At 34.6% G+C, this 25,739-nt stretch overlaps 1 protein-coding gene across 13 annotated transcripts in view; it reads right to left on the bottom strand.

The window, feature by feature from the left end:
- The window catches only part of PMCA (plasma membrane calcium-transporting ATPase 3), a 669,337-nt gene that overhangs the window by 169,555 nt on the left and 474,043 nt on the right, over positions 1–25,739 (bottom strand). For 2 of the 13 annotated variants that reach the window (XM_017618027.1, XM_017618044.1), the window contains one exon: positions 10,266–10,313. The exons of the other annotated variants lie outside the window; for them this stretch is intronic. In XM_017618027.1, the coding sequence (XP_017473516.1) occupies positions 10,281–10,313 (33 nt within the window). In that variant the 3' untranslated portion in view covers positions 10,266–10,280. Of the gene's footprint in view, positions 1–10,265; positions 10,314–25,739 lie in introns of those variants that run through there. 13 annotated transcript variants of the gene reach the window in all.

Genomic DNA, 25,739 nt, shown 5'->3' with positions numbered 1-25,739 from the left:
ATTTATTCACGAGAGTATCTACCAGAGTACTAGAACTTTGTTCTCGTAGATAAATAGGTGGAGGCTTGTATTTTTTAACTACCTGTTGGTTAGAATCATTATTCATATCACTCATGCAGATTACCTGAATTTTCACTTCTTATATATTACCCTTTTTAATAGGAACTCCATGAAGATTATTTATTCACGAGAGTATCTACCAGAGTACTAGAACTTTGTTCTCGTAGATAAATAGGTGGAGGCTTGTATTTTTTAACTACCTGTTGGTTAGAATCATTATTCATATCACTCATGCAGATTACCTGAATTTTCACTTCTTATATATTACCCTTTTTAATAGGAACTCCATGAAGATTATTTATTCACGAGAGTATCTACCAGAGTACTAGAACTTTGTTCTCGTAGATAAATAGGTGGAGGCTTGTATTTTTTAACTACCTGTTGGTTAGAATCATTATTCATATCACTCATGCAGATTAATGTACATTTATCATTTAAGAGAAAATATTTCGATGCAAAGCAACGATTATAAATGGTTATTTTATCTTACAAACTTGCGGAGGAATAATACAGAGTACATTTTTTATTTTGAATAACGTCTTGTCCGGCTATTTGGTTTACTATACAAGTATATAGAGCTATGGATTTAACAACTACATCAGGGTTTCGTTGAGATATTCGCCTTTGACCACTATATTCTGTACATTTCCCGGTACTGCAAAGCTTTTGACTGCCATTCACCTGGGAGTGGCCAGAAGTGATTCGTGTGCTTACGGTTCAAATCGCAGCTTACTACGTCCGGATATTTATATCCACGAATCCTCTGGGTAACGACCAAACACCCGTTTGGGAGCGGGCTACAGTGGGACGGTGTAAAACTCCGCGGGCGCTGGGTTTGGGTCCCGCCACGTTAAAACCCTGCCAATGAAAAAAAATATATGCCTCGGATTATACCCTCGTCTTTTAATGACGATGACGGCAAACGTAGGAAGGACTATGATTTGAGGGTGTTTACCTGGTATATTCGAACCCTTAATCGGGAAGGTGCGTCTGCCGGGCTGGTTGATGTCCTAGGGAAAATAAAGGCTGACATCACCGCCATCCAAGAAATGCGATTGACGGGGCAAGGAAAAATAAGCGAGGAGCCTTGGGACGTCTACTACAGTTGCCACGTAAAGGATCGCGAATTCGGTGTTGGACTTGTGGTGGGAGAGAGACTCAGTCGCCGAGTACCGGCGTTCACTCCATTCGACGAACGACTAGCCACAATCCGCATCAAAGCGAGATTCCTCAGCATCTCGCTCATATGTTCCAATGCCCCAATGGAAGAGAAGGACGAAGCATCCAAGGTTCTCTTATATGAGCGCTTAGAGGGTACATACTAGCGCTGCCCCAAACACGTATAAACATCAGGGTTATTCTCTGAGTCTTGCAAAGCCCTGCATGGTGCACAGATTGCACGGATTGCACGGTTAAAACCGGTTTTCGTATGGGACAGCTTTGCAAACCGTCCAATCCGTGCACCGTGCAAGGGCTTTGCAAGACTCAGAGAATACCCCTATCGTGTTTGGCGATTTCAATGCCACGGTGGGCAATCTTTGGCGCCACTGTCGAAAAAACAGCATCCACGACGAAACGTGTGATAACGGGCTGAGGGTGATCGACTTCGACTTCCATCAGGCTACATGGCTGTCTCCAGATCAAAAAACGGGAAACCAAATCGAGCATGTTGTGATAGACACGGAAGGATCGCTTCCAGTGTTTAGATGTACATACGTACACTCCGAGGGCCAAACATCGACTCACACCACTATCTTGATGCAGCCAAGATACGCAGCCGCCTCGGTGCAGCAAAAAATATACGCCCAACAATGCAAGGAAAGCTCAACGTCTAAAGGTGCAATCAAAATAGACGGAAGTACCTCCTGTCAGCAAACAAACAATTAGCGTATTCGCCTTGGCACCCACGTCCTTGTTTACAGTTCTAATTTCGAGAAAGTGGAGAATTTCCTTTACTTGGGAACCATCATTAACATCGATAATGATGTCAGCAACGAAATTCAACGCAGAATCACTCTTGCCACCAAGTGCTACATCGGAAGTAAAGTCCTCTAGCCGTACAAAAATCTTACTCTATAAGTCACTCATCATGTCTGTGCTGGTTTATGAAGCGGACGCATGGACAATGAAAACATCTGATGAGGCGGCTCTTAGAGTTTTCGAGAGAAAGATTCTGCGAAATATGTATGGGCCTTACGCATTGGCGACGGAAAGTACCACAGACAATGGAACGTGAGCTGTATGAGCTTTACAATGTCATGAACATAGTGCAGCGAATATAAATACAACGGTCATGTCGTATGAATGGGCAAAAATGCTCCAGCCCCACTGCGATGGTAGGACCAAGCGGAGAAGGACTTGTCAACATTCGTTGCTTGAGCTTATCTGTATGTAACTTGAGGACTTAAAACAAAAACATTTGTGTAAATCCTTTTTGGGTAATAGCACTGTTTTAAAGTTTGCCGTTTCTCAAGTCCGGCTTCTATATTTTTTCATCTTTACTTTTGCTTTCATTTTGACTAATTCTGATAACAGTTAACTTGTTTATTTTAAACTTTATCACACATCAATTTAACTGAAATAGCACTTTTTAGCTTCTCCAGAATACTGGGAAGTCAAAGTAAGGCAACACATTAAAATTTTGTGTGTGTAATATGCATAAACAAAAGAATGTTGTAGGTTTTGAGGTTAAATATTTTTTAAGGGGCACTTAAATATAAAGGTTACAATGTTTTGCTTTAGAGCCTTGTATTAATCAAGAAATTGCACGTATTGGGGGTTGCGGTTACCGCGTACATACTGTAAATATTTTTCATCGGATAAACAGAAATTAATCCGAATTCTTCTTGTTTATTACAATATTAAATATTTTTTATGTTGCTTGGTGTTCTGTTTTCTTATCTTATTTTACTTTACTTCATCAGTTTAATTAACTTTTTTTAGTGTTTCTTATCTTATCGTATCTTATCGTATCATATCGTACCGTGTCGCGTTGTATCGTATCGTATCTTTTTATATCTTATTATATCATACCACATATTATCTTATCTCAGCTTAAATAAACTTAGCTTATGTTATCTTATCATAGTATATATCATATCATATCATATTATATCATATCATGTCATATCATATGTAATATTAGTTCATATAATATCGCATCGTCAGTGTTGTCATTTTCGTGCTTTTGGAGCTTGATTTAACCCTTCAGTTTTCTATTTAGCTCCGAAAATTGGGATTTAGCTCCTAGCTCTTTTCAGAATTATCTAGCACTTTTTCAGCTCCAGAAAGTTTTAGTTGTATTTAAGAATATATTAAAATTAAAAATCTTTAAATTCATTGTACAAGTGTTGACTAAAATTCATTTGGCTTTGGTGTTCTCAGGCTATTTTCGATACCTTCATGTTATTCTATTTCGATTAATACTTATAATAGTTCCATTCCTAATGCAAATGACGCGAAAGCAAATGGAAAATGGGCAAGTAAGGGCCAGTTTCATAATGAAACACTTAAAGTTCCTTTTGCAAAAGTTTCCTTTTAGTTAAAGTTTCATTTAAATTTACTTTAAACAAGAAGTGTTTTCATAATACAATTTCAATTGAGTAATAACAAAAGGTTCATTTAAATGGAAATAACAAAGGTGTAGTACTGATCTCGGCAAAATTACATCAGCTGATTGTCATAAATATGTAATTATAACTAAGAAAATTACATACTTTTTTTTTTCTTACAAAAGGAACCTTTATGTCATTTAAATTTCCATTTTGGGTATTTAACTAAAGAGCCTTTATGGGCACCTTTACCTTTAAAGTGGCTGTATGAAATCGATCAGCAAAATAAAGCATCCTATAAATTTTGAAATTTTCTTTAATTTTATTATGAAATCGGCCCTAAGTCGATTAGAGTCTACCACGTGTGCGGAAGCACACAAACTATACCGGGCAGTAATTCGAACTTCGATAAGCTCTGACGGTGTATTCTCTCTCAGGCGGCCACGGTAGAAAAGGAAAGCCAAGACTTAAACTATGTTCACATTACCAACATAAAATACTTAGTTTCGTTTAAAATACCTCACTAAATTAAGTGCGTTCATACACGCGATTCTTTATTTGTCTTGACAGCTTTGTAGCAACCCTGTGTTATTGTTTATTTAACCAAAAGAGATCGCGAATGTGAGTAATTGCGTATATTTTTATATTCTGAGTTGTTTGTGGTAATTTTTTAGATTTTAGATGAGTGATCAAAAGAGAAAGCTTCTGGAAATATTTTACAAACTACCACGCGCGATTATTAAAAACAAAAACGTCCAAACACAATGACATATCAGTTGTGGGACAATACTTTTTTCGATTATTATCGATAAAATTAGAGCCGACACTGATTTGTTCGTGATTTGGTTCTTGGTTTAACATAAACTACGTACTTTCAACTTAATTTACTGAGAGACTTTACAAGGCGAAAATACTTACTTTGTACTTAATTTATGCGTAAATTAAGATTGACCTCTAAATTACGCCAATGGGAACATAGTTTTAAGCGTTGCCAAAATTGCAAAATTTCGAAATACAATGGAAAAACATACATTTGTATTCACTGGAAAATACAGACTCCACCAGATCTATTTTAAAGAATCCCGAAATTAATTAGAAGAAAATCCTTTTTCTGTACGCGCGATTTTTGTTTTTACCTTACGGAGAGAAGGAAATAAAAGTTTTCAGATTTTTTTTATGGTCGATTAAAATATCTGAAATTGCAGATTTTAAGAGTTTGTAAAGTATTTTTAGTTCATCGTCTAGTTTATATGTATAATTATATGCATACAAATAAATGTTATAAGTGCCGTAGCAATCAATTCGAAATATATGAGCTTATTTTCGTTGTAAAAGTTTTTTCAGCACTTAAAGTTATAAGATTCTTTATTTTTATTAAAATTGCGGAAAATGTAAAAGCAACCTTACGTCAATAAATGCTCAACTTCAAAAAAAAATTAGCTCTTCATTTTAGCTACTATTAGTATTATTTAGCTCTTTTTTCTACCGATTTCGAACCAAATGAAATTTTTTTCTGGCAACACTGCACATCATATCTTATCTTAAAGTACGTTTACATATAAACATTATCTCAATCAAAGCTCGTCTGTTAATTACCCCGTTTACACAGGCATATCTCATATTATTACTCGTCAAATTTGTTGTGCTTGCTCACAACTCAAGGAAAAGTTAAGTTTCTTCTCTGAGCCACTATGCTCACTTTTTTCTGCTATATTATCTAAGTAATTTAAAAATCGTCGCCCGTATGCCATAAGCATGAATGTGCAAAATTTAAAATTTTCGAAAATCAAATTTGAAAGTTTTTTTACGAGACTTAACTCTACATTTATGCAATTCAAATTGTAAAATATTTGGTCTCCGTGTACGCATGCACAGTGATTAATAAATGGGACTTAATGTTCATATTCACTGGCGCCATCATTTCTCCACCAATTTTGATAACTTTTTTTTTTAAATGAAAGCTTATAAAATTTGGAAGAGACTAGTTGAGCCTGATTTTTTGTCGATTGTTCGATTTCTCGGGTATCGGAAATCTCGAGAATGTGCGAGCAGAAATCGAAGGGCCCTACTTATAATCGAATTTTTGTGGCACATTTTGCGGCGCACGAGAAATAACAATAGTGAGGGGCTAATTACAGATTAACGAGTTAAACTCGAAAATGAGGATAATCTACTTATATGTAAACCTGGTATTATCTTATCTTATCTCATTATATCATATCATGTATTATATCAAACCATATCATATCATATCACATCATACCTTAGTTTTTTTTTCTTATCTTCTCTTTTATTTTATCTTATGTTATCCTATTTTAGCTTAGCTTAGCTTACAACAATTAGCACCAATTGACATTTAAATGAAGATCGTTTCTTTCCTTTATGTAGCGTTCACAAGATCGTCCGAGGTACTCAGGATGGTCTAAATACTAGTATGCACGTTTTTTATCGGTAAAACACACATAACGCATTTTGCCGAACCTAGTTTTACAAGTTTAGCAGTCAAAACATCGACAAGATGGCCAGAAATGCGATTCTCAATCTTCGTACGTCCCCTAGAAAGGCATTTCGACGAGAGGTTTTTAATCTTGGTTTATCATGCATTTTGGAACGAATTTCCACCATCCCTTGTCAAACTTCGTTTGGAAACAAACCTATTTTGGCGTTGCGCCATCTGTAGTACCATTTTTAGTTCCCATTCACTTTGATGGTTGCTTGTGTATTTGGCAAGCGATGACGGAAATAAATTTGAATGTATGCGAGGACTACAAAGGGCACCACTGATGGATGAAAACTGTAGGGTTCTGCTCCTGAGAAGCAAGGTTGCCATTTTTTTTTAGTTTCCTTCAGTGCGATTGTAAAAGCACCGTAAAGGCGCTGTAGCATCTTGCTTAACTGCACATGTTATCTCAGGAAAAGGGCAGATCCGACGGGTTTAGGCCGTAAAGAAAAGATCAATGCCTATCTATAATGGACTATAATTTTATAGCGGGTCTGGTGCAGCGGATAGTGTATTCTCGGTTCTAGATACTCGAGTTTTTCCCCGACAAAGTACTGTTTTTTTAACGATCTAATCTTGTTAAGATCTGTGAAATCCATTACTATAATCTAAATACTTCGGATTTCGTTGCCTTATTGAGTTCTTAATTAAAGCTATACCTATTTTTACCTCACTTTTATCAGCTTGGGATGTAACTATGTAACAATGGTTCGCTTAAAAGATCCAGCAGTTTCCATTATCAAGTTACATACGTAATGACAGTATGAATGGGAATTGCTTTAAATTTCCATTTTAAAGTTACCGGATGACAGTACTTAAAGTTACCTGATGACAGTACGAATGAAAATTCCAAAGATTGATTTCGCGGGTTAGTCTATTCGTTATAGTCTACGATCCAACAAAGGGACGACCTTCGCTAATCTGTTTAATGGATGAAATCTTTTTTCTATGAAATTTAACGTGTCAATAAATATGTTGCGAGGGCGTTGGCTGAAAAATTCCTGGCCAGGATATTTTAAATTAAATATTCAAAAATTATTATTATTTTTTTAATTTTGTACTCATTTGCTTAATGAACAAATTATATACCAACCGAAAGTATTAAACCTATAGAATGTGAAAACAATGGGTTGTCTATTTTTTTCCTGGCCTACCTATCGGGTTGGTAGGTATGAACAGGTAGGTAATATTAGTAATTTGTCACTCATCTGTATAACACATTCTATAGGCTTTCGATTGGTATATCGCTAGCTTAGAGTGAAAAGTTGCTAAGTCCACTTTTTATGAAAACTCATATTTTGATATAGGAGGCTAGAGAAATTGAATACGCATCGTTTCGAAAATTATAAAGGTACTTGTTTTATTTTTTTCTCTTCATAAGCAATAAAGGGAAAATTTGCTAATTCCAAAAGAAGCACCACAAATCCGATAAGGCCAAAATAATACGACATCTTTTAATAAATATCGAATCCTTCTGATTCTTATGGAGTTTTGCTTTGCTTTAAACGCGCAAAATGTTTGATTCAAAGTCTTGCGAAATAGTTAAAGAAAATGGCTCTAGGAAGATTTTTTCCTCTCCTGTAAAATTTTTAAAATGGGACTTAGCAACTTTTCTTTCTAAGCTAGCGATATATGTAATTTTTTCATTAAACAAATGAGTGCAAAATTAAAATAATAATAATAATTTTTGAATATAATTAAAAATTTCCTGGCCAAGATTTTTTTTCAGCCAACCCACTCGCGAAATATTTCCTAACACGTTAAATTGTATACAAAGTAGATTTCATCTATTAAACAGATGGATGAAGGTCGTGCCTTTGCCGGATCTCCTATATTATAATAGTTTAAAATAAAATCAATTTAAGACTAAGAAGATGAAAATAAAATTATAGTTTAAAAAAACTAAAAACTCGCTTTTATTACGATGTGAACTAAAAAGTAAAAAGTAATTTATAGAAATACAGACTTCGTTTAAGAGGAATAAGAAGTTCCCTAACTTGATTTAACTAAACTCTTAAAACCAGCGTAAAATAGGATTAAAGTAACGTTCCCAGGACAGTCGGGTCTACGTAACCGGAACGACCCAGATAGATATATATCTGGCCAAGGACTGCCACCACTCCAGCAACACTCCCCAAAATCTCTTTGGGGAATTTGTATGCTGTTACAACAACAACAGGATTAAAAAATTAACAATAAAATTAATTTTACCGGAAAAAAGCGTGGGGAAGCATTAGCTTAGATTTTATAGTCCTGCTTTTGACAATATTCAATATTAATAAACTGAAAATGAAAAGTTCAAAGCAACTGATATCAAGCACCCCACGTTTTGTGTTCCGGTAAAATTAATTTTATTGTCAATTACTTTAATCCTATTTTAGGGTGGTTTTAAAAGTTTAATTAAATCAAGTTAGGGAACCTCCTATTCCTCTTAAACGAAATTTGTGTTTCTTTAAATTATTTTTTACTCTTTAGTTCACATCGTAATAAAAGTAAGTTTTTTGTTTTTAGACTATCATTTTATTAGCAGTCATATTGTAATTTTAGTCATGATTTCTGACTAACAGTAAGTGTTACTGTAGAGGAAATATCTAATACAAAACCGGTTTAACCGGTATTTTCTTAATTTACCGGTTTTATTCAAATTGCTATTTTTCGAACAACTTGAAAACCGTTTTTCGAAAAAACACGAGTAAACACCAGAAATCGTATCACACTATTATGCGGTTTTCCAGATAGCCATCAAAAGACACTTAGTAATCAGGCAAGTGGAATCTGAAAGAAATATGTATGCACCTAACTACCCCTTGACCTATCCCTGTAAAAGTTGATGATCCTCTTCCTGGCTGAATCTGATGTCCATTATGCAACAACCGGAATTCGATCCAAGAATTTGATATTGGAAGTAATAATAGTAGGAAATTATGCGAGTTCCGTCATGATTTTCCATGGCCGATGTGGGTGAATGTCCATTTCTTAAATGGGTTAAGTCTGGTTATAGTGATCCTGGTGTTTGCCAGTGGCAGCAATGCTCTCGAGGCGTTCCTCTTACTGGACATATTTATTAATGGTAGAGAGACCTAGCTAAGCGTTACTGCCTCTTTTTGAGAAGGTTCTTCCATTACGTTATCACTATGTTTCTGGGGCGGTGGCCGAGATACCATCCCACATGTGTCAACAAGTGATCGATAAGTATGTTTGCTATAAACACCGAAGCGTTTTTTGGTTTGTACACATAATGCCAAGGTTCCAACTTTATAATGAAAAATAAATTTCATAACAAAAAATTAACATTGTGTAATAGTCTCTTATATAAATTTAATTTCGAAAATGCAAAATGTCCGACAATTGTCTCTTGAGCTGAGAAAGCGCGGTATGGCAAATTTATAAATGATACGAACTGATGAGTTTGAGTATGCACTGGTTATTTCCTATCAACGGCTACGCGCATGTGCTTTTGCTACATGCTACTATGTGGCGCCCACTGTCTAGAGACGCACACTTCACGCTGCTTACGTTGCACTGAAAATCGAAAAACCGGCTATTTCGAACGCTTAAGCAGTAGAAATTTTCGCTTTTATGTTGTAGTTTTGAATTTTTTATCGCCTGCCCCACGCACTACTCATCTTGTTGTATATTATCTATCTCGCGCTATTGTATATATGCCAGGGTGACATCCATTTTTTGGTTGGTTCGGTTTTTCAATTTTTAATTTAGTCTAACAATAGTACACCCCAAGTGTTATTAACTCAATGAATGTGTTCAAAGTAAGCTAATTTTTATATGTTAGAGTTGTTGTTTCTTTTCTTGCTTTTCGTCGTCATCTATGTACTTATTATTGCTCATTATTTTTCAAATTCGATTGCATATCTCTTTCACACTTTATCGTAGGGCGTGTGCATGGTTGTGGCTTTACTTTCTTTCTAATAACATTTTTAGCCATTCAACTATAGATTAGCATCATTAAACAACTATGTCATTCTCTATAAACCATTCTTATTGCTAATGAATGCATATAATTATATGTAAATACAGTTTTGTATACTATATATACATGTTTATTGAGTTATCATTTCTGTTGTCTATTGCTTTTTCAAATGCGTCTTTATTTTTATTTTATAATTTACAGGTAAACGTAAAGTTCCCATTTTCTATAATGCAATTGTGAATTACACTTCAGTCTCTCGAATTGGTTCCGCCGGCTTAAAATTCAAAAATGAATAAGCATTCAATAAATACAATTTAGAAAGAAACTAAATTACTGAATTCGTAAAGCAATTAAAACTAGCAAAAATTAAGAAGGTACTTTAAAGTTTTATGTGTGCGAAAAAGTGACTGTAAAAGTGCTGAGTAAGGTCGGTTATTGTTAACCATGATTTGTGTTTCGGAAGCAATGAGTGATAGTAAGTAGTATCGTTAAAAGAAACGAACAATGAAAACGACTGTGGATATAGGTAAATAAAACAATAGGGTAGCAGGAAAAATTTTGTTTGCCAAAGGTTACTCGACACAAGAAAGGGGAAATAGACCAACAACATACAGCTACATACTACAAAATATGAGTCCATTCCCATTCACCGAACCAGTACAAAAAAAGTGCCATACAAAACCTACTCCGTAAGGAAAACTTATTGCCAAGGGTTGCAAATCTATGCAAATGTTTGAAAAAGCCTACTTTGCATATATCTGGTAATTTTGTTGGTTTTGGCATATATTCGACTTACGTACTTATTTTTGCATATTTGGCAACCTTTCATACATTTTCGGGAAAAAGAGACGCTGGAAATGCGTGAAACAAGGCGAATTCGAACATATGCTTTTATACTCCTGTACGATCTTGTATGAATTCGCCTTGATACAATGCAAGTATACATACATACTGCTAGAGCTTGTAGAAATCCGAACAGATTTGGCGTTCATTAAGGCGAGTTTGGGTGTTTGATAGTAGGTGCTATATATCAAAGCTTTCCCTGCTCATTACAGTCATAATCCAAGCGTAGACAGACGACAACATTAATCCGGACTAAAGGCGCCATTGATTCCATAAAAAATAGGTTTTCCCAATGGTCGTGGGTTAAACTAAAAAATAAAACTATTAAACAGAAAATAAACAGAAAAGTGAAAAAGCGAATCGAACCAGGGTCAAACTGTGTTGTGCGAACCTCTCAATTTTCGGACAAGACATTCTATAATAATATGTAATCATCTAAAATGACCTTAATTCACTTGAGAATTGGCTCTAGTTATTCCGGATTAACGCTGCCATATATCTAGGTTGTATATAGAAAGTCTAAACTCCTTTGAATAAAGTTAGTATGAAGTTTTAGATTTAGTCTCGAGCTAGGTCATCGCAACGTTTCCGAGAATGAGACTGTTGATCAGTTAGCCAGCGAGGGTTCTATATTGACGTCAATCGAGGGCCGGATCTCATTCTCAATCTGAACTACATATATATGTAAGGAGCAATTTTGGCACCAGGTTGCTGTAAAGCAGAGGCGGGCAGCCTCGGCAGAGCATTTTTATAGTGTGCGTGCAATTGATGTCACTGTGTGCGTGCGAACAAGTCGTGCAGTTGAATGAATCTTTCGCTGCCTTCTCAAGCATAGCGTGTATGTATACGCGAATACGACGCGCAGTCGCCCGCCGGCGGACAGACGCTGCCCAGCTGTGCTGTAAAGCCAAACTCATTTGGCTAGCATACAACCCCAATAGAACAGCAATACAAATTCATGCTTTATGGGACAAGCATTCCCACGACCGTTTGGTATACCGTATACGGAATTTGGGAACTTCTATGCTTTTACAACAAAAACAAGCGCACGCAATTGCAAATTTATCGTTATTCAGCTTAAAAAAAAGAGTGGTTCCACTTAATCACGTATATCTTACGAACCATTGAATAATCGTAATTCATGAAACAAATGAAAGCAAATAAAATTCTCCATAAACCGTATAAACATCACTTTTTAATAGTCCTGATATTTTCTGAGAAATTAATTAATAATTCCAGATTTTTTGTTTTTTGATGAAAAAATAACAGTTTCTGTGTAAATGTTTTGCACTTGTGTTAAAGCCTGTTCCTTTAGAAAAAAATTAAAGCTACCAATGAAGAAAATCGATGGATAAATAAGAAAGTAATGATTGGTCAAACGAAAACGCGCAGATTTGTTGCATGAAATATGAGCAGAAAAGAGTGTTAATCATACGCCACGTACACGTGAGTAGGTAGAGTGTTTGCATCGAAAGCAAGAGGTGTCAGGAATAATTAATTAATTTCTCAGAAACTATCAGGGCTTTGGGAAAGTGATTATGTAAGGTTTATGGAGAATTTGATCAGCTTTCATTTGCCACATCTTGTGTTTATTTATTATTATTCTAATGTACGTAAGATATATATTCAAGAAAATTCAAAAGATCCTTTTGGACAAATTTTCAAAATCCAAAATAGTACGCGAATAGAAAATTTGCAGAAACTTGCAAGTTGGACGAACAGCTGATAGAAATTTTGTTTACATTAAAAAGTATAAAATTTAAAACGTAAGAAAACTAATCCCGAAGTCTTATACTGACACAGTTCACTGACTAAACGAATAATTACTTTACTTCTCACAAGTTTAATTAGTCGCATTTTACTATTTTAAATTCCAAACAGTGTTGCCACTTTACCACAATTGTGGTAGATCTACCACATTTTGGGTAATTTTTCACTTCTACCACAACTACCCTATATTATGAAATATCTACCACAATTTTACTGTAATAAAATTATTAACCTAAGCTGCCAAAATATTGCTTACATAAAAGTTAAACAGCAAATTTTCTCCTCAAAATGAATTTAAAAGTCATGAAAATGTATTGTTAATATTGGGTTAGTTGAAGGGCTGAAGGTGCTGCCAAGCATTTAAAATTTTCTATTGCGTATATAAAGGATAAGCTGCATTTACACGAGGCGATTTTACTGGCGACAGGGCAGAGAATGTGCCTTTTTGGCCTTACAAGAGTGTGAATTTAAAGAAAGGAATAACAAATTTTCTCACCGTTTGCCTTTATTTTAAAATCGAACGCGAAAAGAGAAAGGGACAATGAAAAGGCGATACTTTTTGGGAGAAATGAAAACACTGTAATACTTGTTTTGAATTACTTATTCACATTTCCAACCCGATTCTGTGCACTTGATAAATTGAAAATCTTTATAATTTGTCAATTTTTTATTATTTATCAAGGATTGGTATTCTAGCACAGAAATCAAAAGCTCTTTTCTTGATAAATTATCAAGATTGAGAATGCTATTGACAAATTGAAATTTCATGTGAAATTTATAAATTTTGTATATCAATAAATTTATTTCAAACAATTAAATACTCTATGTGCCGGCATGCGACACACGGAATTATAATCGACATCTCTACCTACTCCGCTACGGCAGTCAAAAGCTTTTTTGCTTTTAAATTCATATTTTTCATATGGGCGATTCCACCGTCATGGGTTGGACATTTGAACAGAAAAAATTTTCTTTCTTGTTTAAATGCAAGTATAAAATACTCAACAATTCTACATTTTGATAAAGCTACACCTATTTGATTATTATATGAGTTATTACAAAATACGAAAAAAATTCCACTATTCTGTGTGAACTTGATGTCTTATAATAAAACAAAGAACCAGGAACGCAAACAAAGCAAAAACTACAAAAAGTTATGGCTTTATTATACAAAAAAATCCGAAATTCCTCTGTCACGGGTGGGACAAAGTTTGTCACGGGTAGGACACGTACGAATTTTTATATGAAAAGGAGCTTTTAGTGTGGTCCATATATAAAGATTAGTTATTAAAAAATGTAAGAAGCCAAGTAGGGGTTAAGCCCTTTCACGTTTTATCTTATGATGGTGCCTTTTATATAGAAGAAAATGCATATCACCGTCAGCCAAAAAAATTATTAAAAATGAACGCGATTTCCTAGCGTCTTGAAATTTTCACTTCTACCTACTGAATTTAATGGACTACAAAACTCCATACCTAAAAATCTTGAACAAAAAGTTTAAAATTTTTGGGTGTAATTGTTAAAGATTGTTGAATTTTTATAATTTTTGTAAGAAGTTTGAAATGTAAATTTATGTGGTTCTGGCCGGACTTTTATAAAAAAAAAAAACTATAAACATTAACAAAATAAAAAACCAAAACTGGTCAAAATGTAACTTAACTTAATCAGCTGACCACAAGGGTATATACCCTGTAGGGAAACCGCGGACTAGTGAATCAAATTTCTAGTTCCGTACCAGGTCTTTATCGCCAAAAACGAACTAGTCTGATAGGAACTAGATCCCCACCAGTCCAAAATCGGCGAAAAGTGGTACTTTAAAAAAATAATTTTTTTCAGTTTTTTTCACTAGAAATCTATATCTAAAGTGACGAATTTAGAAATAGTTCGGAACTATAGAAAAAGGGATGCAGAACGAACTAGATCTTATTTGTCGAATTTAGAACCAGTTCCGAACTATCGAAAAAGGGATGCAGCGGGGGGCTTGTTTACTTTACATAGATATGTGTTCGGCGGCTTTTTCGTTCAAATACGCTTCTATTCTGTGCTTCGCAGATGCTTTTTCATAGCTTGGTAATACAAAACTAAAATTTATGTTAACATTTCAACATCTTGGGACAGTCTGGAATCTAAGAAATAAACGCGAGCACCTCTGCAAATCTCTACCTACTCCGCTACGGCAGTCAAAAGCTTTTTTGCTTTTAAATTCATATTTTTCATATGGGCGATTCCACCGTCATGGGTTGGACATTTGAACAGAAAAAATTTTCTTTCTTGTTTAAATGCAAGTATAAAATACTCAACAATTCTACATTTTGATAAAGCTACACCTATTTGATTATTATATGAGTTATTACAAAATACGAAAAAAATTCCACTATTCTGTGTGAACTTGATGTCTTATAATAAAACAAAGAACCAGGAACGCAAACAAAGCAAAAACTACAAAAAGTTATGGCTTTATTATACAAAAAAATCCGAAATTCCTCTGTCACGGGTGGGACAAAGTTTGTCACGGGTAGGACACGTACGAATTTTTATATGAAAAGGAGCTTTTAGTGTGGTCCATATATAAAGATTAGTTATTAAAAAATGTAAGAAGCCAAGTAGGGGTTAAGCCCTTTCACGTTTTATCTTATGATGGTGCCTTTTATATAGAAGAAAATGCATATCACCGTCAGCCAAAAAAATTATTAAAAATGAACGCGATTTCCTAGCGTCTTGAAATTTTCACTTCTACCTACTGAATTTAATGGACTACAAAACTCCATACCTAAAAATCTTGAACAAAAAGTTTAAAATTTTTGGGTGTAATTGTTAAAGATTGTTGAATTTTTATAATTTTTGTAAGAAGTTTGAAATGTAAATTTATGTGGTTCTGGCCGGACTTTTATAAAAAAAAAAAACTATAAACATTAACAAAATAAAAAACCAAAACTGGTCAAAATGTAACTTAACTTAATCAGCTGACCACAAGGGTATATACCCTGTAGGGAAACCGCGGACTAGTGAATCAAATTTCTAGTTCCGTACCAGGTCTTTATCGCCAAAAACGAACTAGTCTGATAGGAACTAGATCCCCACCAGTCCAAAATCGGCGAAAAGTGGTACTTTAAAAAAATAATTTTTTTCAGTTTTTTTCACTAGAAATCTATATCTAAAGTGACGAATTTAGAAATAGTTCGGAACTATAGAAAAAGGGATGCAGAACGAACTAGATCTTATTTGTCGAATTTAGAANTGAGATGATGCAAAAAGGAATGATGGCGAACCAGTACTGGGTCTAAATGTACTAGAAGCGCACCAATTCAGAACTAGAGATTTCCCCCACAGGGTAGATAATGGACGAGCCCGCGCATCGCCCCTCCTCCCCTGTGCCCACCTCAACAAACAAATAGCTTATCAGCCCTGTAAACCTACTTCTGACAATTGTCCCACACATAGCTGTCACGGGTGGGACATGCTTCTCTGTTGAATTATTCTTATCTAACTACGTGGAAACGACAATGCAATTGTGGTAAATATTTGCAATGAATTTCTAACATTATGTAACAAACACACCTCACAACCTCAACTTCTAGAATTAAATATAACAACTTTTAGCTTTTTTTGTCACGGGTGGGACAAGACAAATACTGCTTAATATTAACTCATAATATAGATAAAGCAGTCACACAATTTAATATATAACACAATTTTATTAAAAGCAGATGAGTTCTACTATATATTTTTCTTACTAAATACTTGAATTATGAATCGCAATCATTTGACAGAGCATTCAACACAACCTACTTTCAACTCAATCAAAAAATTTACTTGAAACTTCATTTCAAAACGTAAAGGTAATAAAAATGCATTTAAAGACTTAATTTGTTATTTTTTGGTTGACTCAAGATTTTTACAAATATTTTATCCACACGTTTGTTAGTTTTATAAAGAAAATAATTTTTGCACTGAGGTCCACTTTCCCATAGAACCTCCCATATGTGACAATGAAATCAGTTCCACTCATGTGGAAATCAGTTCCACTAATGTGGAAATCAAAGAGCTGTTTGTTTTATAAATATTGACACAGAATGCGAAGGAAGCTTTTACTTAATAAAAATCTTGATAAAAGTTCATTACAAAAAATGTATCAAGAAAACACAGAATTGGGCGGTTAGTATGAAAAAAATGTATTTCCACTTAAAAACTTATTGCACTTGTTTACACCACACTTATTATTAGTGACTTATGTTTGTTCTGAATTCTAAAATACACTAGCAGATAATCAGAGTTCCATCGAGAAAAAATCTTCTGACAAAAGTTGACTGCTAACATGGGGCAAGCTACTTTTTATTGCCTAGAAATTTGAAACTTTATTTACACAGGCGATTGCAGTTTATCTACATTCGTATACTATTTACTTCATGGCCTGAAAAATTACTTTTTGGAAAATATTTAAGTTTAAGTGTATGTAACACTTCTATTGTAAAAAGTATACACATATTCTACCACACTTAGAGATCTACCACTGTTTTTAATAATAACCTACCACTAATTTGGTTTCTGAAGTGACAACACTGATTCCAAACCATCTAATTCAATTTAGGGATTTGCGTAAATTCTAACCAGCTGTTTTTAATTAGCTGTTTTCTTGTTGTCTTATCTTGTCTTTTCCAGCAGAAACCAGCAGCTTTCCGTCAAAATTAAATGTCATTTTGCTCTCTCAATTTCCCCTACTTTGCAGGTTTTCTGCTTACGCGAACACAAAAAGCTGATAGTTTTTATAACTTTCAATAAATATCCGGTACGCGAATGCAACAGTATGACTTTACGAATTTCATTGTAGAGTATATTTTAAATCTAGTACTTGTTGCCGGAATTCAAGCAATAGCAAAGCTTAACACTTGGCACGTATATCAGCATTTGGCTCAAAGAGCCGCGTTTGCCCAACGTTGATATATGGTTTAACAAAATCGAACAAAAAAACTTATTAAAGATGGAACAAAAAACAATTTAATTAGAAGAAAAACTTAACACTTGGCACGTATATCAACATAGAATCTTGTATGATCACACAGCAAATTGAACATCATATTTTAACTCCAGACTGCTTAAGGCCAAATCACACGATTGGTGCATTTGTACAGATTGGACATTATGGCAGTCTCAGTATTGATACTTCCATTGACCAAAGACGCACACCCGCTAAGAGCAGAAACAGTGCCCGCGGAGGAGCAAGCCGAGGCACCACTATTTTCGGCAGCGGAACCGAAGTTAGCCCTGCGAAGCATGAAAGCCGGCAAGGTTTCAGGCCCCGATGACATACAAGCGGGTACTGATCTCATGCTTAACATGTACAATAGCTGCCTTAGGGCCCGGGTGTTCCCAAAGGAATGGAAGAAGGCGAGGCTGGTACTTATACTCAAGGGCAAAGGGGTCGAGGCGGTACATAAAGCAGAAGAAGCATGTCACCGGGCACGGTCAATAGTGCTGTTAGTCACACTGGACGACAAGAACGCTTTCAACTCGGCAAGATGGAACGACATGTTAGACGCCTTGGAACGGTGATTCAAGGTTCCCACATACTTGCTAGATATGTTGCGGGACTAGCTCAAGATTTCTACCTCACGCAATTCTTCACCGGTCATGGTTACTTCCGAGAACGTCTTCATAAGATGGGCAGGGTGGACTCACTGTTCTGTCACTACTATGAAAATGTCGAAGATAGCGTGCACCATACACTCTTCACTTGCGAGCACTTCTTGACTTCGCGCAGAATGTTGGAAGAAAGATACGGAAACATAACTCCAAATAAGATAATTGGGGTAATGATCTCCAGTTCATAAAAGTGGGAAGCAGTCGCGAGATAAGTGAAATTCGTACTCCCCTGCAAACGAGGAGACGGATGTCTACTGAGAACACCCGAATGAAACACCCCTACAAGAGAGAAGACCTGAGGCACTAGCAGCGCGCTCCTGCAACTTAAGACATGCAGAACTGCAGGGTCATGCGCGGGTGGTGGGAGTTAGGTTTAAGTGGGTAGCTTAACACGCTTCGGTGGGAGTCCCACACTCGGGGAAGGTAGTATAGAGTCTAGCGATCCGGCCAGTGCATAAATCACTCCACGTTTGTATACGCACCGTTATCTCGCTGCCATAGCAAATGGAAATTTGATATTTCGAAAGTTTTGTTTCACTTAGTATTTTGTTTATTTTGACAAGATTTTCCGCAAAAACAAAACCGACTTCAATTCTAATACAAAAATTTAAGATTCTCGTTAATTTCTTTATGATCCAATTATCGGATTTAAACCAAATTAGTATGGGACCACCTGTGAGGTGGACCTTTCCTTTAAAAAAAGAATTAAAGAAATCGGTTAACATGGTCCAAAGTTATGCAGTACCATCAATAAAAAATAATAACAAATTATCCGACGAATACATAACCCTCTCCTGTTAGTGAATTCGGTTAATAATACTCGTGGCAGCTTAGGCCTCCTACGCAGAAACGATTTTGTATGAAGTTGGTATTGTTTACTTACTTATACGCCGCAATTTTGAAAAATGAGGGTTCGGGGAATTATCCGACACTGTCTTCGGGGAATAATTGGACAGTTAGTTCTTAACATTTGAGGGATTTTTCTTGCATAATTTCTACACAGCATTAGTGTTTCAGCAATTTCTAATAGTTTTTTGGACTGATAAATTTTGGTTTAGCCAGAAGGCCGCTTTATTATGCAAAAAAGGAGACATCAATGATTTCGGATATATCCTGAAATTGGCTGTTTTGACATTGCCTGCAATTATGGCTGACATATGCAGAAAATACCGTTTCCGAGAGAAACTGACGTGGAAGAAGACATTGATTTCTGACGCTGATTAACTAAAGAAGTGTCACAACCCAAAGAAAAAAGTAAGTATGCAAGAATAAACGTTAACTCTTCTTCTATTTTGTGTAAAAATTTCATAGATGTACCATTTACCAGTAGCTCACTAGAACAAAATATGTATTAAGTTTTTACAATGGGAGTATATGTTAATTCAAAACTTTAAAGCTGTTTTTCTCGAATTTTAGGTCTTTAAGTTATGACAGTATTGAATTAAATGAGCGACAGGCTCAAATACATACACATATGTCTTTTGTTTTAATCGAAACTTTCCATAATAATAACCGATTGGCGCTTACACATATGCTAGTGTTTGGCCGAGCTTCTCCTCCTTACGAAACTTTCCATATTCTCATTAAAATATTAAAAACGTCTTTAATAGCATATTTCCTGTTTTAAATGCCTTACAACACAAAATGCGTTTCATTCCATTACAAACATACATATTTCTCGCAAGGCATCTTTGCATTCGAGAAACAAAGCAGAACAGCCACTCGCGATCTTGATTCGTTGCTGTCTCGCCAATGGGGTTCAATCGATACAAGTAAATACTCGATACTTTTCTTTTGATACCAAGTATTTTTTTACTCGATACCTTTTTGTTCGGTATCGAGTAAGTATCGAAAAAAGTACTTGGTATCGAAAGAGTAATTTCCACTACTTTTATCACTGCAACGCCAACTCAACAAATTACGCCCGTTATTAGAGTTTTCGCGAAAATTGCGGTCGTCTAAAAGAAAAAGTAGAAATCGCTTGTCTGGAAAGCATTTAGAAAAGTTGTTGCTAGTTGGCAATGTGCGCTTTTTCATAAATATTTTGTGTATAACATACTTATGAGTGAAAATCTCTCAAGTGGATGGTAGAGATTTTTTCGAACAAATCACTTTATTCGGTTACAACCATAAAAAAATATAATTTGAACAATTTTACAAAATTCGAATTTTGACAAGTTATTTTTGTTAACTTTTTTTTTATGAATTCAGTAATTATTTATTATCCACTGATTCATATCATGTATCTTGTTAATTTTCGCACGATAATAGTTAATTAGACACGCTTTAGCCTGATTGTTTAAATTTTTCAAATATCATTATTGTGTATAAAATTTTTATTTTTTTTTTTTAATTTTATAAACAAATCGAAATATTTATTACTTCTTGATTAGATTTTTTGATCGTTTACATTGAGTAACAATCCTTATTCTACAATGTATTATCTAAAAGAAACAAACACGGAAATTTGCACGGAGTCGCTAGTTATTAATTTTTTTCGCTCCTGCCACGGGTGCTTTTGCCTTCATGCCGCGTGCCGCGCGGACTCGCAGCGAGCGTGGTGCAACCAGAGAACCCAAAACAAAAATTAAATTTATTTATAAACATAAGCATAGAGTATTTAGTACAATATTTTTTAAAGTTGTATATTTACATAAATATGTACATACATAAAATAAATGTGCCGAGCTAAGAAAAACCGCCGAACACAGCCCATTGCATTGTTTGTGATCGAGGTGTTCATTTGAGTTGGGCCGGAGCAAACCCGGGTGTTCACTGTGACTCGGAATAATTTTAATCGTCATTTTTCACTTTATTATATTAAGTATGATGTCTTCTTTCGTTTTCGTTCACAAATAAATGTTTTCCACCAATAAATTTCATTTTTATCGATTTACAAACTGTTCAATAATTCCCCGAGATTTTTCAAAAGTGCAGAAACACAATTTTTTTGCCAACTGAAATAACATGCATAATTTAATACAATTTGATCAAACTGCTGATATCAAAAGGAAGGTTATTTCTCGTACTAGAAATCCAAGCTATAACATTTTTAGAAAAAGTTAAGTTTTTGCGAGCTTTCGACCAAAATAAAAGTGTGTCCAAGAATACCTCGACTTCCCCTACTCATTTGTAAAATTTTGAATATGACTTTATTTCACTCCTGCATTGGAAACATGATTTTATTTCGAAAACAAAATGGAAATAAGACCATATGGCTTTACTGAGTATGGTGGTATTGCACCCCACCGAAACATGCGATGTGTACTACGTTTGTATGCATTGTATGTACACTGTTGTTTACAAGAGGCGTGGCACTTAGTTAGAAACTATATAAATACTTGACAAGTTTGAAAACTACTGTTTTCTATGAAAACCCTATTTCATTAAAATTGGAACCCTAATTCATTAAAATTTTAACCCTAATTCATTAAATTATAAAATATATTATTGCGGCTTGCAGAATATGTTAGTGTTTGGCCGAGATTCTCCTCCGAATTGTGGCGTGTGCCTCTATGTTGTTTTACAAAGGGGAGAGACCTACAGTTTTACGCCGACTCCGTACGGCGATTGTACTTTCATGAGAAGCTGTTTTTCGTGTCAGAAATACCCTCGTAAGTTTGCCATTCATTGCCTGTCGAGGGGCGACCGGTATTAGAAAAAACTGTTTTATGTTTTATTTTCACCATGTCACGTTGCGACCTTTTTACCAGGGACCATAACGTCATTTTTATTTAAGAAAATATAAATGATTGCCGCTGAAGGTATTCGGAATAACAAGGAGTATGTTGCACGCAGCATTTCTCTTTCAGTGATTTTTTGAGTTGATATTTCAACAAGTAATTTTTAAGCAAAAAACATAACCGACTTCAATTCTCATATACAAATTTAAGAATGCCGTTAATTTCTTCATGATCGGATCTAAACCAAATTAGAATGGGGCCACCCTTGAGGTACCACTTTTCCGAAAAAGTATTATCGAAATAGGTTGACGAGATTCACAGTAATTTAAGTCGGTTGAAAATAATCGTTATTTGCGCTTGCTTTTTACATGTCACCGAAGTTTGATGTGCAAGTACCTATGTATGTAGGTTGAATAAAATATTATAAATCAAAACGGTTTTGAAGATATTTCTGGACAGGGTTGCCACCTATCAAAAAATTTAAATTAATTGAATATGTAATTAAAGAAAGAGATCATAAACTTAGTATCTACATCTCATACATAATGTACTATTGAAGATTGCTAGGTGATTAGCACGTCCAACATCAATAAGTGATGACTTTGCCACGAAGGGACTGATTAACAACTTCTGCCCTACGGAAAGCCTAGTTCTAATCATTGTACCAAGTAATTTAAACTTTTGATTTTATACGATTGCAATTCCAAATTCGTGGAGTGAATCTCGAGTATATAACTGTGCCGTGCAATTACAGTACCTTAAGTGACTTTAAAAGGTTTGACCTTGAATTAAAAAAATTATCAGTTTCCCTTGAAAATGTTTATATTTTTGTTCAGCTTCTATTGAAAGGGCATCTTGAACTACACCTATGGCTAGTTAAACGTTGAAATATTGTTAGGGAACCTAATAAAATGTTGATTTAAAGGGAAAAGGGCTTACCCCGACTTAGGCTACTTTAATTGATCGGCACAGATATGTTGTTCGTAGTATATACATACTCGCGCCATTATTAACTAAAACGAAGGGGTTTTTGATTGCACCTGTCAAGTTTAATCTCTGAGTGACCACATTTTAAATAAAAATAACCGTTTATCTTATTTATCTTATTTTTTTCCATTGTATGGTCCAGTAAGTAAGTAATTTTGGGCAGAACTGCGTCAGTCAAGTCTGACATAATTACTCACAAACTAATATACATTAGCCAACTATTAAACGTTGTTTCAAGCATGGAGACAAGATTTGTGAATGAAATCTGCGAAATTCGGTGCCTTTAATACACGCAAGTGGCAATATAGATACTGAGATATGTATGCAGTGGCGTGCTGGCCGTATGGGACATTAGGAAACTCCATGAGCGACAGCTTGTCAGGGGCGGCAAAAAATTAATTACACTGAGAGAAAATAAAACAAATATTGGTTAATATTATCTAAATTAAATTTGAACAGGATCAAATTGATTTGTGTTTTATATTAACAATGCCATTTTTGACATTTTCAACGATGATTTGGTGATATTAACCACAATTTTGTTTACTTTAAACCCATTTTTCCTTGGACATTTTTTCGTTTGAATATGCTATGGTCTGCACTTCACAGATGCTTTTTCATAGTTAGGAGACAGAAAGCAACAACTTTTTGTCATCATTTAACATCTTTCCTCTGGCGGCATTTGAACTCGGACCTTCATAAAGTTAAAAAATAACAGCAAGTATCTCTGCACACTCAGCTACAGGCGTTCTGCAAATTTTTTTTCAAATGTTCAACTTCAATCAATTTACTTCGTCTTTTGTTTTGGTTCTTCCCTTTACAGATGCTTTTTCGTAATTAAGATAAACCCAAAACAGAAAAAAAATCTGGAAGCTAACGATAACAGCAAGCATCTCTGCACGTTAACCTACAGCAAGACATACAAATGTGTTTTCAAATGTTCAACGTGAATCACATTTCTCGCACTCGGTGTATTTAATATGACAAAACCAAACAATAGCTTCTTTGAAAAACCCATGTTGCTTTTGGCTCAGTGTAAAAATAAATTGTTTGAACAAACAAGTAATTTTTAGCAAAAAAAACCGACTTCAATTCTCATATAAATAAATATATGTAAATATCTATATATCTAAAATTTAATCTATCCAAGCTCTGATCAATCAAAGTTTTAAGCGGGTTTAAAAACATCGTATAATGTTTGCAAAATATTACAGAAGTCAATTCTTTTAGCACGAAAATAAAACATGATGCGCAAAGTTTGTTACGGCCATAATTTTCGCGCTCAATATTTGTCGTGTCCAGCCCAGTGCCAAAATATTTACAAGTAAACATCTATATGCAAGCATGGCGTCAAGTAAATTAATTATTAACATATCTGGAAAGTCTGCGAAATCATTTTGAAACTACTATTTTTTGTGGTAAAAAAATCGCTAATTTTATGAATAATGAGTCTGAAGAATATGAAAGTGTCATAAAAAAGGAATTTCCAGTCCAAAGAAAATTCAGAAATGCTTTCAATTTTGAAGGATTTTAAATAAAAAACAACGAAATTGAAGTGTATAATATTATTCCAGACAAAACAATAACACTGTACAGCACTCGGCTGGATATTGAGCCAATCCAACTTTTTTTAAGACATCGAGTCATAAGTAAAAAAAAGTAAGTTCTCCGTTTTTCGAAGTTAGCCTCCGAAATCGAGATATGGGCCTTCGAAGTTCGAAATTGGACCTTTGGTAAAAAATTATTTTTAATTATTGCATGTAAAAAGAATGTAAAATGCAAAAATATAGACGTGGTCTGCCTTTATCTCTTATTTATATGGTATATAACTTTTTGTTGCGAAAACTAGATGCTATAACGGGTCAAAGGTCAGATCTCCGAAAAATTAAAAACTTAATATTTCAGAAAATTTTAAACTTATTTTTAAAGTATTCAAGTCGTTGTAAATTTGTATTTGTATACCTCGTATATAAAAATTGGAGAAAAAACTTAAAAGGAAAAAATACCAATTTTTTTATATAAAAAAAAAAAATTACAAAAAATTACTAATTACTGCAATTGAATACCGTATTTAAATAAAACAAATAATTTATAGTGTTATAAGCGTTAATTCGTTCTTGTTCACCCACAGCCTTGTTAAAAATAAAGCAAACGTAATAAAAGTAAAGTATTAGATCTTGTTTATGTTGATGATGCATCTAAGTCCGTTGTAAATAAGCGTGATCCACTAGTTTTGCCCGAAGATGTCTACCACCCTGCTATGGAGGTATCTTACGAAGTTATAAGTGATTGCAGTACCCAAGCATACGAACCAAATATCAGCTTTGATTTTTCGAAAGTCAACTTTAAAAAGCTTAACAAAGAACTGTCTAAATTGTCGTGGCCAGCATATAGATAAAATATTGAACAAAGCGTTGCACTTTTTAACTTTACTTTACATAAATTATTTGAAAAGCATGTGCCTAAACGCATGTATGTTCCTAAAGAACAAACACAGTTATGGTTCACTAAAGAACTGAGAAATTTGAAAAACAGAAAGTCGCGTTATCTTAGATTACACAGAAAAATCGGTTTACACTCATACTATGTAAAATACTCACTTTTGCATCATAAGTTTTTGAATTAAACAAAAAGTGTTACAAAGCTTACTTGTGTCAAATCAAACGGCGTATAATATATCGAGCCCTAACCGCCAAAATAACGTAAGCGACATTTTTTNGAAAAATCGGTTTACACTCATACTATGTAAAATACTCACTTTTGCATCATAAGTTTTT

This window comes from Rhagoletis zephyria, unplaced genomic scaffold (assembly GCF_001687245.7).
Source record: "Rhagoletis zephyria isolate East Lansing unplaced genomic scaffold, Rhagoletis_zephyria_1.1 Rzeph_scaffold_00032, whole genome shotgun sequence".
Classification (NCBI taxonomy): Eukaryota; Metazoa; Arthropoda; class Insecta; order Diptera; family Tephritidae; genus Rhagoletis; species Rhagoletis zephyria.
This window is presented reverse-complemented; position numbering and strand designations above follow the sequence as displayed.